Source organism: Hemitrygon akajei, chromosome 11 (assembly GCF_048418815.1).
Source record: "Hemitrygon akajei chromosome 11, sHemAka1.3, whole genome shotgun sequence".
Classification (NCBI taxonomy): Eukaryota; Metazoa; Chordata; class Chondrichthyes; order Myliobatiformes; family Dasyatidae; genus Hemitrygon; species Hemitrygon akajei.
In genome coordinates this window covers 81,053,955-81,069,248 of record NC_133134.1, presented here as the reverse complement: position 1 = coordinate 81,069,248, position 15,294 = coordinate 81,053,955, and the positions used below count along the sequence as shown (strand labels likewise).

General features: G+C 50.2%; 1 protein-coding gene across 1 annotated transcript in view; it reads right to left on the bottom strand.

Moving 5' to 3' along the window:
• Window positions 1-15,053, bottom strand: part of LOC140735762 (synaptotagmin-11-like) — a 28,211-nt gene extending 13,158 nt beyond the window's left edge. The window contains 5 exon segments of the mRNA XM_073061220.1: window positions 3,104-3,415; window positions 3,417-3,584; window positions 3,586-3,720; window positions 3,722-3,912; window positions 14,836-15,053. Coding sequence (XP_072917321.1) covers window positions 3,104-3,415; window positions 3,417-3,584; window positions 3,586-3,720; window positions 3,722-3,912; window positions 14,836-15,025 — 996 coding nt within the window. The 5' untranslated portion in view covers window positions 15,026-15,053.
• Window positions 15,054-15,294: the final 241 nt, after the last annotated feature.

The following is a 15,294-nucleotide window of genomic DNA, read 5'->3' as shown; positions in this document are numbered from 1 at the left end:
GAGTGTGTGATGGGATGATGTGGAGGGAGTTTCACTCTGTGTCTGACCCTGGGAGTGTGTGATGGACAGTGTGGAGGGAGGTTCACTCTGCTGTCTGACCCCGGGAGTGTGTGATGGGACGGTGTGGAGGGAGTTTCACTCTGTGTCTGACCCCGGGAGTGTGTGATGGGACGGTGTAGAGGGAGTTTCACTCTGTGTCTGACCCCGGGAGTGTGTGATGGGACGGTGTGGAGGGAGTTTCACTCTGTGTCTGACCCCGGGAGTGTGTGATGGGATGGTGTAGAGGGAGTTTCACTCTGTGCCATCTTCCTGCTCCATGACCCTCCACACTCACCCCCCATCCATGTACTTATTCAAACTTCTCTTCAATGTGACAATTGAACCAGCATCCACCCATTCTGCTGGCAGCTCGTTCCACACTCACTTCTCCCTCGAAGTGAAGAAGCCTCCCCTCAGATTCACCTTTCACTCTAAGCCTATGTCCTCCAGTTCTGGTCTCACCCAACCTGAGTGGAAAAATTCTTCCATTTACCCGATCTATACCCTGTAATATCTCTCCCATCTCCTTTCGTCCAGGGAATAAAGTCCGAACCTATTCAACCTTTCCCTATAACTCAGGTCCTCAAGTCCCAGCAACATCCTTGTAAACTTTCTCTGCACTCTTTCAATCTTATTTGCATCTTTCCTATAGGTTCAAAGTAAATGAATGAACAAAGTACGTATATATGTCCACCACATACAACTCTGAGAAGAGGTAGGTGACTACAACTGCACATAATACTCCAAATTACACCTCATCAACGTCCTGTGCAACTTCAGTGTAATATCTGAACTCCTATACTCCTGATTTGTGAAGGCCAGTTTCCAAAAACTCTCTTATGACCTTGTTGCCAGGTACAATTCCTAATGTACCTGCCTCAACTACTTTCTCTGGAATCTCATTCATGTTCATTCATATACAGAGCACCCTCTGGGTGAAAATTGACCCTCAGGTTGTGATTGAATATTTCCCCTCTCACTTTAAAGTTCGTTCCACCATTCACCAGGGGCACTATGGCCTTTCTTTTCTGCACCAGCTCATTGGATTCCCACCACTGTCTGTCAGGAGTTTGTACGTTCTCCGTGACCATGTGGGATTCCTCTGGGTTCTCCCACAGTCCCAAAAGGTTTGAAGGTTCAGTTTGTCAAGGTATGCGTGTACAATACAACTCTGATATCTGTCTTCTCCAGATTGCCATGAAATTCAGAAAAACTACTGAAAGAAAAGACATCAACACCCCCTCCCTGCACAAAAAGAAAAAATAAACAAAACTCACAAACCCTAACCCCCCCACTCCTCCCTTGCATAAAAAAAAACTAACAGATTGCCTGCACAGAAAACGGCTGACAGAACATTAAAAAACCCCAAACCTCTCCCCTGTAAAAATGAACAGCGGCAACATCAAACCCCTCCCCTGTAAAACAGAACAGCGGCAACATCAAACCCCTCCCCTGTAAAAAAAAGAACAGCAGCAACAACAAACCCCCAAACCCCTCCCACACACAAAAACCAACAGGTGTTTGGGTTGAAGTTGGGAAATGTGGGCATGTTTTATTGGCATCAGAAGTGTGGTAACACTTGAGCTCTGCTCCAGCACAATGTATTTCACTGTGCATTTTAAACATGAGGGAAAGGTCTCGTCCCGAAACATTTCCTCCGTAGATGCTGCCTGACTTGGTGTCTGTTTCAATGTTTTGTGACGTACAAGTCACAAATGAATCGAACCTTAATCTAAAACAGAAACACAAAGGATTCTGCAAATTCTGGGATATCCAAGACAAAATGCTGGAGGAACTCTGCAGGTCAGGCAGCGTCCGTGGAGGGGAATAAACAGTCGACATTTCTATACAAGATCCTTCATCAGGATGGTCACAGAAGCAAGCTGAGTTCTTCCAGCACTCTGCATGTGTTAACCTAATCTGTGACCCTGCCAACGTTATGCATTTGTCGTCGATGCAAATGATGCATTTTACTGTTGAGTATGTTTTGATGTTTCAGTGTACGTATGACAGATAGAGCTAATCTCTTCTAAAATGGAGTTCAATCCGGACAGTGTGAGGTGATGCATTTTGGAAGGACAAACCAGAAGACTGAGTACAGGATTAATGGTCAGTTACTTAAGAGTGTGGATCAACAAAGGGACCTTGGGGTTCAAATCCATACATCCCTCAAGGTCGCTGCGCAGGTTGATAGGGTAGTTAAGAAGGCTTCATTAACAGGGGGATTGAGTTCAAGAGTAGAGAGGTCATGTTGCAACTCTACAAATCTCTGGTGAGTCCGCACTTAGAGTATTGTGTTCAATTCTGGTCACCTCATTATAGGAAGGATGTGGAAGCTATGGAGAGGGTGCAGAAGAGATTTACCAGGATATTGCCTGGATTGGAGAACAAAGTCATATGAAGCAAGGTTAGCAGAGCTGGGACTTTTCTCTTTGGAGCGTAGAAGAATGAGAGGGGACTTGATAGAGGTCTACAAGATTATGAGAGGCATAGATAGGGTGGATAGTCAGTACCTGTTTCCCAGGGCACCAATAGCAAACACCAGAGGGCATCTGTATAAAATTACGGGAGGGAAGTTTAGGGGAGACATCAGGGGTAAGTTTTTTTACACAGAGGGTTGTGAGTGCCTGGAATGACTTGCCAGGGATGGTGGTGGGGGCTAAAACATTAGGGGTATTTAAGAGCCTCTTGGACAGGCACATGGATGAAAGAAGAATGGAGGGTTGTGGGGTAGCACTTTTTTTTTTAAGGATTATATGGGTCGGCACAACATGGAGGGCTGAAGGGCCTGTACTGTGCTGTAGTGTTCTATGGTTCTAAAATCTCACTATTTTATGCACCTCCATAAGCCATCCCTCAATCTACACTGTGCTGGAAGAAATTCCCAAACTGCTCAACCTCTCTCCAAACCCAGTCCCTCGAGGATTCTGAAAACTGGACAGGGTTATACACAGCCTCATCCCTTTAAACTGGTGGAAATCTTCTCCGAGTTCTTCCCAGCGTCAAGGGCTTCCCTGTCAGCAGGGGCCCAAGCATAATACTCCGCGTAGGACGTCAGCCTCACCTGTATGCATCGGGGTAAGATCTCCGTGTCAGCTGCACCCTCCCCGCTGCCGGGGTCGATCCCGGCCAGTGGCACCGTCACCTCTCCGATCACGTCGTCCCGGGAGAACCGGTCAAAGCTGAGGACCAGGAAGTGGAGGAGCAGTTCTTGAAGCTGGCTGTAAGGGATCCCATAGAAAGTGAAGGTCTCGTCGAACACTGGGTCCAGGGTCTTCCTCATTACCCGCGTCTTGACGCGGTGCTTCTTCTCGGGCAGTATGGTCATCTTGATGTAGGGGTCAGAGGTCAGTGTGGTCTCGTCCATCACCGGCAGGGCCGTGGGCCCCCTGGATCATCACCACCAGGGCCTTCTTCGGGAAGTTGTAGTCCACAGTGATGCTCAGGTTGCCCAGGCTGACCTCCGTCTCCGGCGATGTGGGCGAGGGGTGCCTTGCTGTCCAAGGAGCTGGTGCTGTCCTTGGGGGAGGCTTCGTCATCCGGGATCTCCTGGTAACCTGACGTCAAAGGCAGCCCCTCGACGAAGGGGGCAGAGCACTGGCCGGACTCTGGGTGGAAGCAGTCGCCCCCCGCCTCTCGCTCCCCTCCTCCGGCACCGTCCTTCTCCCGCCGCGGGCGTCCCCAGCTTCTTGCGGCTGCTCAGCGTCTCTGGGTAGATGCTGATGCCCTTCAGCATGTGGACGAACTTGTAGGGGGGGTTCTTGGTGTTGCCAGCCAGGCGCCTCTGGCAGCAGGTCCACACGAAGACGGTCAGCGAGACCGACACCACCAGTACTGTGGCCCCGATAACCCCGGCCACAATGGGTGAGACATCTGAAACAGAGAGGGCAGAGCCAGGTCAAGGTCAAAACAAACTGATGAAGGCAAAGCAGTGGAAGTTGCTCAGTCACCATTTCATTAGGTACACCGTACACCTCGTTAATGCAAACATCTAATCTGCATAGAAGCACGCAGACGTGGTCAAGAGGTTCAGTTGTTCAGAGCAAACCAAAATGGGGAAGAAATGTAATCTAAGTGACTTTGACCATGGAATGATTGTTGGTGCCAGATGGGGTGGTTTGAGTATCTCAGAAAATGCTGATCTGGGATTTTCACACACAGCAGCCTCTAGTTTGCAGAGAACGGTGCAGGAAACAGAAATATCTGGTGACTGGTTGTTCGTTCTGTGGATGAAAACTCCTCACTAATGAGACAGCTGAGAGGAGGACGGCCAGACTGGTTCAAGCTAACAGGAAGGCGACAGTAACTCAAAAATAACCGCGCATTACAACAGGGGTGTGCAGAAGAGCATCTCAACATGTTGAACTGTGAAGTGGCCGGGCTGCAGCAGCAGAAGAGATGAGCGTACACTGATGTCAGTAAGGCATTCGGTAAGCTTCCCCACAGTCGGCTCTTTGAGAAAGTCAGGAGGCATGGAAACCTGGCTGTGTGGATTCAGAATTGGCTTGCCCTCAGAAAGCAGAGGGGTGTTTGTGGCAGCTGACGCATTGGTCAGACCGTAATTGGAGTATTCTGAGTAGTTTCGAGCCCCTTGCAAGTATTGGTGATGGCCCAGAGGAGGTTCGTGAGAATATCCCAGCAATGAAAGAGTTAACATCTGACGAGTGTTTAGTGGCTCTGAGGTCTGAGTTTAGGAGAATGGGGGGAGATCTCAGGGAAACCTTACGAATTTTGAAGATCTAATAGTGGGGGAAGTGTGGGATCAGAGGGCACAGCCTCAGAATAGATGGCTGTCCATTTAGAACAGAGAGGAGGTGGAATTTCTTCAGCCAGAGCATAACGAATCTGTGGAATTCACTGCCATGATCGGCTGTGAAGGGCAGGTCACTGGGTATATTTAAAGCCCAGGTTGACAGGTTCTTGATTAGTTTGGATGTCAAAGGTTATGGAGAGAGGTAGGGAAATGGTGTTGATAGGGATCATAAATCAGCCGTGATGGAATGGTGGATCAGACTCGATGGGCTGAATGGCCTAATTTTGCTCCTGTATTTTATAAATGGAGCATATCTACCTAGAGGTCAGTAACTAATAGTGTTCTGCAAGATACCATTCAGGGGCCCTTGATCGTTGTGACTGTTATAAATGACTTGGATGAGAAGTGGAAGGTGGGTTATTGAGTTTGCAGGTGATGCAGAGGTTGTGGAGTTGTGGATAGTGTGGAAGGTTGTTGTAGGTTACTATAGACATTGACAGGATGCAGAGGGCTGAGAAGTGGCAGATGGAGTTCAACCTGGAAAAATGTGAAGTGATTCTTTTTGGAAGCTCAAACATGAGGCAGAGTATAGGGTTAATGGATTCTTAACAGTGTGGAGGAATGGAGAGATCTTGGGCTCCATGTCCATAGATTCCTCAAAGCTGCTGTGCGGGCTGACAGGGCGGTTAAGGAGGTGTATGGTGTGTCGGCCTTCGTTAGTCGGGGATCGAGTTCGAGAGCTGTAAGGTAAAGTTGCAGCTCTATAAAACCCTGTTCGATCACACTTGGAATATTGTGTTCATTTCTGGCATCTCATTATAGGAAGCTTTAGAGAGGGTGCAGAGGAGATTTACCAGAATACTGCCCCGCCCAGAGGGAGGGCACGCCTTGTGATGAGAGGCTGTGTGAGCTCGAGCTTTTCTTTCTGGAGTGAAGGAGGATGGAGGTGTACGAGATGGTAAGAGGCAGAGATAGAGTGGACAGCCAGAGACTTTTTCCCAGGGGTGAAATGGCATAATTTTAAAGTGGTCGGAGGAAAGAATGGGGGGGGGGGTGATGTCAGAGGTACAGTGGACATAAGATCGGTGGGTGTGTGGAACATGCTGTCTTGGATGACTTAGAGGCAGATACATTAGGGACATTTAAGAAATAGATTGATCTTAAAGGTTGTCGTGTGATGTACAGTACCGTTGTTCGTTCACTGTCACACGCACAGGTACATGTACTCAAAGGAGATGGCGGAACAAGCTCCTGAGATTGAGAGGCATGGAAAAAGAAGACACTTGGTATAAGAACAACTTCTTCCCTGTCGTCAGATTTCTGAGCCCATGAACACCACTCACTAGTCCTCTTTTACGTTATTTATTCACTTTTTAGCTTATTGTAACTGCTCCGGCAGATCAAGAAGGGTTGGGTAGTGGCTAGCACAACGGCTTACAGTTCCAGTGACCCGGGTTCAATCCGCATTGCTTGTAAGGAGCTTGCATGTTCTCCCCGTCACAGTGTGGGTTTCCTGCCATATTTCCAAAGACCTGGGGCTTGGTAGGTTAATCGGTCGTTGTAAAGGGTTAAAGAAGGAGAGTTGCGTTGCAGTTGTAGCTCAAGAAATACATACAAATAAAAATTTCACTTGGTACGTCAGCAATAATAAACCTGATCTCAAACACTTGGAAATCTGCAGATGCTGGAAATCCAAGGCCAAACACACACACAAAATGCTGGAGGAACTCAGCAGGTCAGGCAACATCTATGGAAATTAAATCTGATCTGATTCTTTTCCCCCCCAGCATTGAAATGCCTGACATTGCATTCGAGTTGGATTACACTTAAGTTCAAAGGAGATGAGTAGTGGACGTGTTTTTTTCCCCCGCACAGAGTGTGGTGTATGTCTGGAATGGGCTGCTGGAAGTGGTGTTTAAGAAGCTCTATTGGAATTGGATTACTATTGACTTCATGAATCCTGATGAAGGGTCTCAGACTGAAATCTTGGCTCTTTATTCGTCTCCGTAGATGCTGCCTGGCCTGCTGAGTTCCTCCAGCACTTTGTGTGTGTTGCTTTGGATTTCCAGCATCTGCGGAATCTCCTGTGTCTATGATCTGGCAAGTGGCGAGGTTTTGTCCATTGTTAGGTGTTTAAATGCCATTGCAGGTGTGCAGTCGATAGTCACTCACCTACAGTACTTTCTCAGAAATTCAGCATGTCCCCCTTTGACCAATACCAATTTTTACCGACACGCAATAAAAAAAAGTCACCTCCTGATGGCAATGGCAGAGAGGTGTGGACACAGCTCAAGCACATCACTAAAACCTCCCTCCCCTCCATGGGCTCTGTCTATATTTCCCACTGCCTCGGTAAAGTAGCCAGTGTGATCAAAGCCCCCACCCACCCCCGAACAATCCCTCTTCTTCCCCCTCCCATCAGATACAAAAGCCTGAAAGCACGCCCCACCAGCTCAAGAAACAGCGCCCACCCCTCCATTATCAGACTCTCCTATGTTAGGATGGTCGAGTGACATCACAATCTGCCTCATTACGATCTGAAGATGGTATTTCTTACCGGCGTTTTCTGTGCAGCTGTTACACCTTATTCTGTTCAGCTCAGTGCACTGTGTAATGATTTGATCTGTGTGAACATTATGCAAGACGAGCTTTGCACTGGGTCTTGGTGCGTGTGACAATAGCACACAGAGGGTGCCAGTCCATCGCTCGCTGAGAGTGGCGGGAAGCGGCTGACCGCCTCGATCGAGGTCAGCGGAAGGGCGGCTTGGCTCCGGTCAGCTTGAGCGACCGTTGAGAGTCTGCTGAACACCAGCCCGAAGCCAGGCGTCTGTCACTGTCATTTGAGGACAGTCTGTTCTGTTCACAGGTCTCCCACAGTGACAGACTGTCCTCTCCGAAACATGTCCACAATATGGCTCCCTGTATCCTGAGACTGAATGACACAAATTAAAGCTTCCTTCAGACTGTCCCCATCACACACTCCCGGGGTCAGACACAGAGTGAAACTCCCTCTACACCGTCCCATCACACACTCCCCTCCTCTACACTGTCCCATCACACACTCCCAGGGTCAGACACAGAGTGAATCTCCCTCTACACCGTCCCATCACACACTCTGGGGTCAGACACAGAGTGAAACTCCCTCCATTACTGTCCCATCACACACTCCCTCTACACCGTCCCATCACACACTCCCCTCTACACCGTCCCATCCCACACTCCCTCCACCACCCGTTCCATCACACACTCCCGGGGTCAGACACAGAGTGAAACTCCCTCAACACCATACCATCACACACTCCCTCTACACCGTCCCATCACACACTCCCTCCACACTGTCCCATCACACACTCCCGGGGTCAGACACAGAGTGAAACTCCCTCTACACTGTCCCATCACACACTCCCGGGGTCAGACACAGAGTGAAACTCCCTCTACACTGTCCCATCACACACTCCCGGGGTCAGACACAGAGTGAATCTCCCTCTATACTGTCCCATTACACACTCCCGGGGTCAGACACAGAGTGAAGCTCCCTCCACACCGTCCCATCACACACTCCCAGGGTCAGACACAGAGTGAAACTCCCTCTACACCGTCCCATCACACACTCCCGGGGTCAGACACAGTGAAGCTCCCTCTACACTGTCCCCATCACACACTCCTGGGGTCAGACACAGAGTGAAACTCCCTCCATACTGTCCCATCACACACTCCCTCTACACCGTCCCATCACACACCTCCCTCCACACTGTCCCATCACACACTCCCGGGGTCAGACACAGAGTGAAACTCCCTCTACACCGTCCCATCACACACTCCCGGGGTCAGACACAGAGTGAAACTCCCTCTACACTGTCCCATCACACACTCCCGGGGTCAGACACAGAGTGAATCTCCCTCTATACTGTCCCATTACACACTCCCGGGGTCAGACACAGAGTGAAGCTCCCTCCACACCGTCCCATCACACACTCCCGGGGTCAGACACAGAGTGAAACTCCCTCTACACCGTCCCATCACACACTCCCGAGGTCAGACACAGAGTGAAACTCCCTCCACACTATCCCATCACACACTCCCGGGTCAGACACAGAGTGAAGCTCCCTCCACACCGTCTCATCACACACTCCCAGGGTCAGACACAGAGTGAAACTCCCTCTACACCGTCCCATCACACACTCCCGGGGTCAGACACAGAGTGAATCTCCCTCTATACTGTCCCATTACACACTCCCGGGTCAGACACAGAGTGAAGCTCCCTCCACACCGTCCCATCACACACTCCCGGGGTCAGACACAGAGTGAAACTCCCTCCACACTGTCCCATCACACACTCCCGGGGTCAGACACAGAGTGAAGCTCCCTCTACTGTAAGGGAAGAGGTACAGGAGCCTCAAGACACCCAACAATGCAGAAGCAGCTTTTTTCCCCTCTGCCGTATGATTTGTGAATGGACATTGAACCCATGAACGCCACCTTGTTATTCCTTGCACTTTGTCCTGTTTATTTTGGGAGGTGTGACAGAGATTTATAAAATTACAAGAGGCATAGAAATGGTAGACAGAATAATTCAAACACCAGAAAACCTGCTTTTAAGGATGGGGGGGTGGGGTTAAAGTATTTTTTTGTACAGAGACAATAGTAGGTTCACAGATCGGTTGTCGGGGTAGTAATGGAAGCGGGCAGGTTTAAGTGCACAAGAACGTGAAGAGAATGGAGAGAGAGATGGATAATAGGCAGGAGAAGGTATAAATTGGCACTGAGATACATGCAGAGCTGGGCTAAGAGGTGGCAGATAGTGTTTAATCCAAAACCAGAGTGAAGTGATTCACTTTGGGAGGCTGAACTTGAATGCAGAGTGCAGGGTTCAAGGCAGGATTCTTAGCGGTGTGGATGGTCTCGGGGTCCACGTCCATGGATTCCTCAAAGTTGCCACAGAATTTGATAGGATTGTTAAGGAGGCCTATGATCTGTTGTCTTTCATTTGTCAGGGGGATCGAGTTCAAGAGCTGCGGGGTAATGTTGCAGCTCTATAAAACCCTGGTTAGAATACATTTGGATATTGTGTTTCATTCTGGTCGCCTCACTATAGGAAAGATGTGCAAGCTTTAGTGGGGGGGGGGGGGTTTGCAGAGGTGATTTACCAGGATACTCTCCTGCAGTAGACAGCATGTCTTATGAGGCTAGGCTGAGCGAGCTCGGTCTTACTTGCTGGAGAGAAAGAGGATGAGAGATGACTTAGTAGAGGTATATAGGATGATAGGAAGCAAAGATCAAGTGGACAGCAGCAGTTTCTCCACCCCACCAGAGTGGCAATGGCTAATACAAGAGGGATAACTGTAAGGTGAGTGGAGGAGAGTATAGGGGGATGCCTGAGGTGGGATTTTTTACTCAGAAAGTGGTTAAATCAAAGGTGATTTTCAGAGAGTGGCCGAATCAAAGGTGGTGATGAATCAGGAAATAGGAGGGAGGTTGGCTGAGTGGTGCCTCTTACTCAACGTCAGCAAGACCAAGGACTGATTATTGACTTCAGGAGGAGGAAACCAGAGGTCCATCTGATGTCCTTGTCAGGAGATCAGAGGTGGAGAGGGTCAACAACTCGTTGTTATTATTTCAGAGGACCTGTCCTGGGTCCCAGCACATAAACGTAATCGCGAAGAAAGCACAGCACCTCCGCTTCCTGAGAAGTTTGTGAAGATTTGGCAAAACTTTGGCAAACTTCTATAGACGTGTGCTGCACAGTATATTGACTGGCTGCATCACAGGCTGGTATGGAAACACCAATGTCCTTGAATGAAAAGTCTTACAAAAAATAGTGGATACGGGTGAAGCCCTCCCCACCATTGAGCACAGTTACATGAGCACTGTCGCAGGAAAGCAGCATCCATCATCAGGGACCCCCACCACACAGGCCATGCTCTCTTCTCACTGCTACCATTAGGAAGAAGGTACAGGAGCCTCAGGACTCACACACCAGGTTTAGGAAGGGTTATTACCCAAAACCTAAGGCCCCACTCTTCAGCTCGTGTTCTTGATAATCATTATTTTATTTATTTAGTATTTATTATTTCCTTTTTTCCCCCTCTTTTTGTTGTCTTTTGCTATCAGTTGTCCACCCAGCCGGTGTGGTTGTTCATTGATTCTGTTACAGTTATTGGACTTATTGAGTATGCTGGCAAGAAAATGAACCTCAGGGTTGTATATGGTGACGTATACGTACTTTGAACTTTGGTGGGTGCGTTGAAGGCACTGCCGGGGTGGTGGTAGACACAAATACATTAAAGGCACTTAGAAGACTCTTACATAGGCATCTGGATGAAATTAAAATGGAGGGTTATGGGGGAGCAGGTTGAAGGGATAGCACAACACCATGGGCTGAAGGGCCTGTACTGTTCTACTGCCACAAAGCAACAAATTTCACGTTCTCAAATAAATCTGGCTCTAGCACGGGAACAGGCCCTTCAGCCCATCTAAACCATGTTGAATTGCCTAGTCCCATCAACCTGCACCACAGCCCTCCGTAACTCTCCCATACATATACCTACCCAAATTTCTCGTAAATGTTGAGATCAAACCTGGATCCACCACTTGTACTGGCGGCTCGTTCCACACTCTCACCACCCTCTGAGTGAAGGAGTTTCCCCTCGTGTTCCCCTCAAGCATTTCATCTTTAGCCTTAACCCATGACCTCTATTTGCGGTCACACCCAACCTCAGTGGAAAAAGCCCACTTGCATTTAGCCTATCTGTACTGAAATAAAGGAGGCTGCAGAGGGATGTGGATGGGCAGGATGGTGAGGAGGGGGTGGGGGAAGTGAATCTGGCAGAAAAAGGAAGCATATTGTCTGAAGGATGAGAAATTGTTGGACAGTGGGACGTACATGGTTCTGGGAGAGCTGGTACTAGGCTAGAGTACACTGATTCAGTATGCTAACAACGTAGTATTGTTTATTGTGAAGGGAGCTGAATGCACAAAGAGTAGGGAGGTGACAGTTTTGTTATTCAGGGCACGGTTACTACAACACCAGGCTGTAAGATTCCCTGCACTGTCTGTAAGGAGTTTGTGTGTTCACCCCCGTGACCTCCTGGTGCTCCGGTTTCCTCCCACATCCCAAAGACTTGCAGGTTGGTGAAAGGTGGACATGCTGTGTTGGCGCTGAAGCATGGCAGTGCCAGGCATGGACCACTAAGCCTCCCCCCCTCTCTCTCTCCCCTACATCTCTCCCCCCTTCCACTACCCCTCCTCCAATCTCTCTCCCCTCCCCTCTTCCCACTCCTCCCCAATCTCTCTCCCCCTTCCTCCCCTCTCTCCCTGCCCTCTCCCCCTTCAATCTCTCTCTTCCCTCTCCCCTCCAATCTCACTCCCCTCCCCTCTCCAATCTCTCTCTCTTCCCCTCTCCCCTCCAATCTCACTCCCTCCCCTCTCCAATCTCTCTCTCTTCCCCTCTCCCCTCCAATCTCTCTCCCTCCCCTCTCCAATCTCTCTCTCTCCCCCTCTCCCCCCCTCCCCTCCCTCCCCCTCTCCCCCCCCCCCCCGTTGAGTTGCACAGGACACGGGACCTCACAGGAGAGTGCAGAAGAGATTTCTGAGGATGTTTCCACCTTGACGTGTTCCTTCACTCTCACTGGGTCATGCACCCGCAGTGAGGAGGGGGCCAGGGCTTTCCCCTCTTTGGAGCGAAGGAGGATGAGAGTGACGAGATGCACATAGATCGAGTGGACATCCCGAGATTTCTCCCCAGGGCGGAAGTGGTTAGGATGAAGAGCATAACTTTCAGGTGTTTGAACCAGCAAACGGGCATACGAGGTGGGGGAGGGGGAGGGGGGAATGTCTGGGGTAGTGTGTTTTTACACAGAGTGGTGGGTGCGTGGAACCCGTTGCCAGCGGTTGGTGGTAGAGACCAGATACATCCGGTATATTTAAGAGACTCTTAGATAAATGGGGGGGGGGGGGGTTGAGTTACAGCAGGTTCAAAGGTCAGGCAGAACTTCACGGACTACAGGGCCTGCGCGGCGATCTTCAATGTCAGGGCAGAAGAGAGGCTGGAGATCCTCCGGTGAGTTCCTCTCAAAAACGCCGTCACAATCTACGGGTACCAGGCTGCAGTCACTCTCACCGGCCTGTACTCAACATGCAGGTTGTCTTTTCACCACCCGCACCGGAGTGAGATGGAATGCCACAGATTCTATGAAACTCAGACCAACGTGATAACCCCCCCAACCACCATCGTCCGTTGTAAGTCGGAATTTCAACCAGTCAGTTTTCGGAACACAGCTCTGGAATCTGGCCTGAAATTCTGACCCTCTCGGTCTCCACCTCCGCCCGGTTTCAGGAGTGGAAAGGAGGGAGGGGCAAGATGCCAGAATGAGAAGGTGGGGAGGGGAGGGGAGGTGACAGGGCAAGCCAGGTGGGTGGGGTGGGGGGAACGCAGTGAGAAACTAGGAGGTAAAGGGCTGGAGAAGAGGGCATCTGACAGGACAGGAAGTGGGCCATGGGAGAAAGGGAAGGAGAAGCAGCTCCAGTGGGAGGTGATAGGCCGGTGAAGAGAAGAGGTTAATGGGTGGGGTGAGGGGTGACAGAGTGGGGAATTGAAGAAGAGGGACGGGGAGGGAAAATTTTTCTTGCTGGGCTTGTAACCTTGGAGACTGAGAAAACATTAAGGAATATTGACAGGGGTGTAGAGGCCGGAGGGGGTTACAGAGTCGGGAAAGGGCATAGGGGGAGGGAAAGGGTTAAAGAAACTGGGACCAGAGGCTGGAGGGAATCACGGAGATGGGCGGGGTGTAGGGCCAGTGGGGGTTACAGAGATAGGGGCCCAGAGGGAGTCAGAGAGATGGAGAGGTGTATACGGGTGGGGTGTTCACAGAGACAGGCAGGGGATTACAGAGGAAAGGATACAAGGGCAGGAATGGGGCGGGGTGAAGGGGGAATCATAGAGACAGGGATGGGAGACAGAGACGGCGAAGAGAGTCAGGGATGGAGGGGGAGGGAATCACAGAGACCAGGGAGGGCTATAGAAATCTCCCCCCCCCCCAGCACTGCACCGGAGGATCGGCCTAGATTTCATCTCTAGAACCCAGCCTCCGATGTGGTCCCTGAATTCACAACGGCCTGACTCTGAGCAGACTACCACGCACTGAGCCGGCGATAGCTGGCAGGGGATGCGGAGAGAGGAGGGCCGGGCACGGGGTCGGTACACAATTACTTATGTGAAGAATTCTCCGGTACAGCCCAACACGTCCAACGCAAATTATCTAACTGGCAAGTGCACTCGTTAAATCTCTCCCCCCCCAAAAAAAAAAGGATCCTGAAGATAACTTTATTTTAAAAAACTCAATTTCAATTTACTCTCTCTTAACTCGGGGACTGGGCTGTGTCTTTGCAAAACTGCGTTCTGTTTTCAGGATTCTCGCTGTACGGTAACTTTTGTTTTAGACAGGCCTGACTTTAGAATTATCATTGCAGGAGGATTAAAATGAGGATTAAAATGCACGCTGGAGTTTGCAAGAGAGTTTTCTACTTTAATTATACACTTAGTGTGTGTGTGTGCGTGTGCGTGTATCGGGGGGTGAAGCCTTAGTTGGGTTTGCTAACAATAGCAGCAGCAACACTCGCTACCTTGAAATAGACATCACGTCATTCTCATAGGCCAGCAACGCAAATACAGGCAAGACAAGGCCACTTGGAGATTGCAAAAAAAAAAAATCATTGCACAGGAATATGGGAATATTTTTCCACCCAAGTATGATGCATCCAACATATTAAGTGCCAGACATTTAGATCAGCGACAGCTGACCCCAGCCTGCATTAATCCCCCCCCCCCCACTGTATTTGCATTTCGAATAATGTTGCGAAATATTGAATTTAATTTTACTAGGTCAAACCTTGCAGAACTCGAACGCATTTTTTTTTATAAGGTGGGTCCTTCCCCCGACCCCACCTCCCTGCCCCAACTGCTGGTAATTACAACAACATTGCATCATTGCGATTAACGTTGAAATATCTTGCATACGGCTGATTTTATTGAATGCAACACTTACCAAAGGAGGGTCTGATATTGGTGATTTCAGCCATTTGCCTGGTGTTGGTATTTTCCCTCTTGTTTCTCAAGCCTCGCGGTGTTTTTCCATGTAGCAGCCGATGAAGTTCGGTCGGTAACGGGGTGAGGAACGGCGCTCCGCCGCTGCAATCCGCTGTCTCTGGCGCTCCGCTACACGCTGCCACTATCATCAGCACCGCAGCCGCGGCGAGCTCCGGCGGAAACAGCCGAGCGCCACTTCGGCAATCTCCGGCCCGAGCGAAGGCGTGGGCAGGGTGCACCCCGGGGGAACCGCCCCGCTCACGGAAACAGCCGAGCAGGCGTTCGGCTGCCTCCGACCCGAGCCTCCGACTCGCCCACCACCCTGTCGGGTGCCACCCGGCTCACGGAAAAAAGCCGAATGCTCCATCCGCCCCAGGCAAGCGTGGTGGAGGACCGGTCCCGACTGGCGGAAACAGCC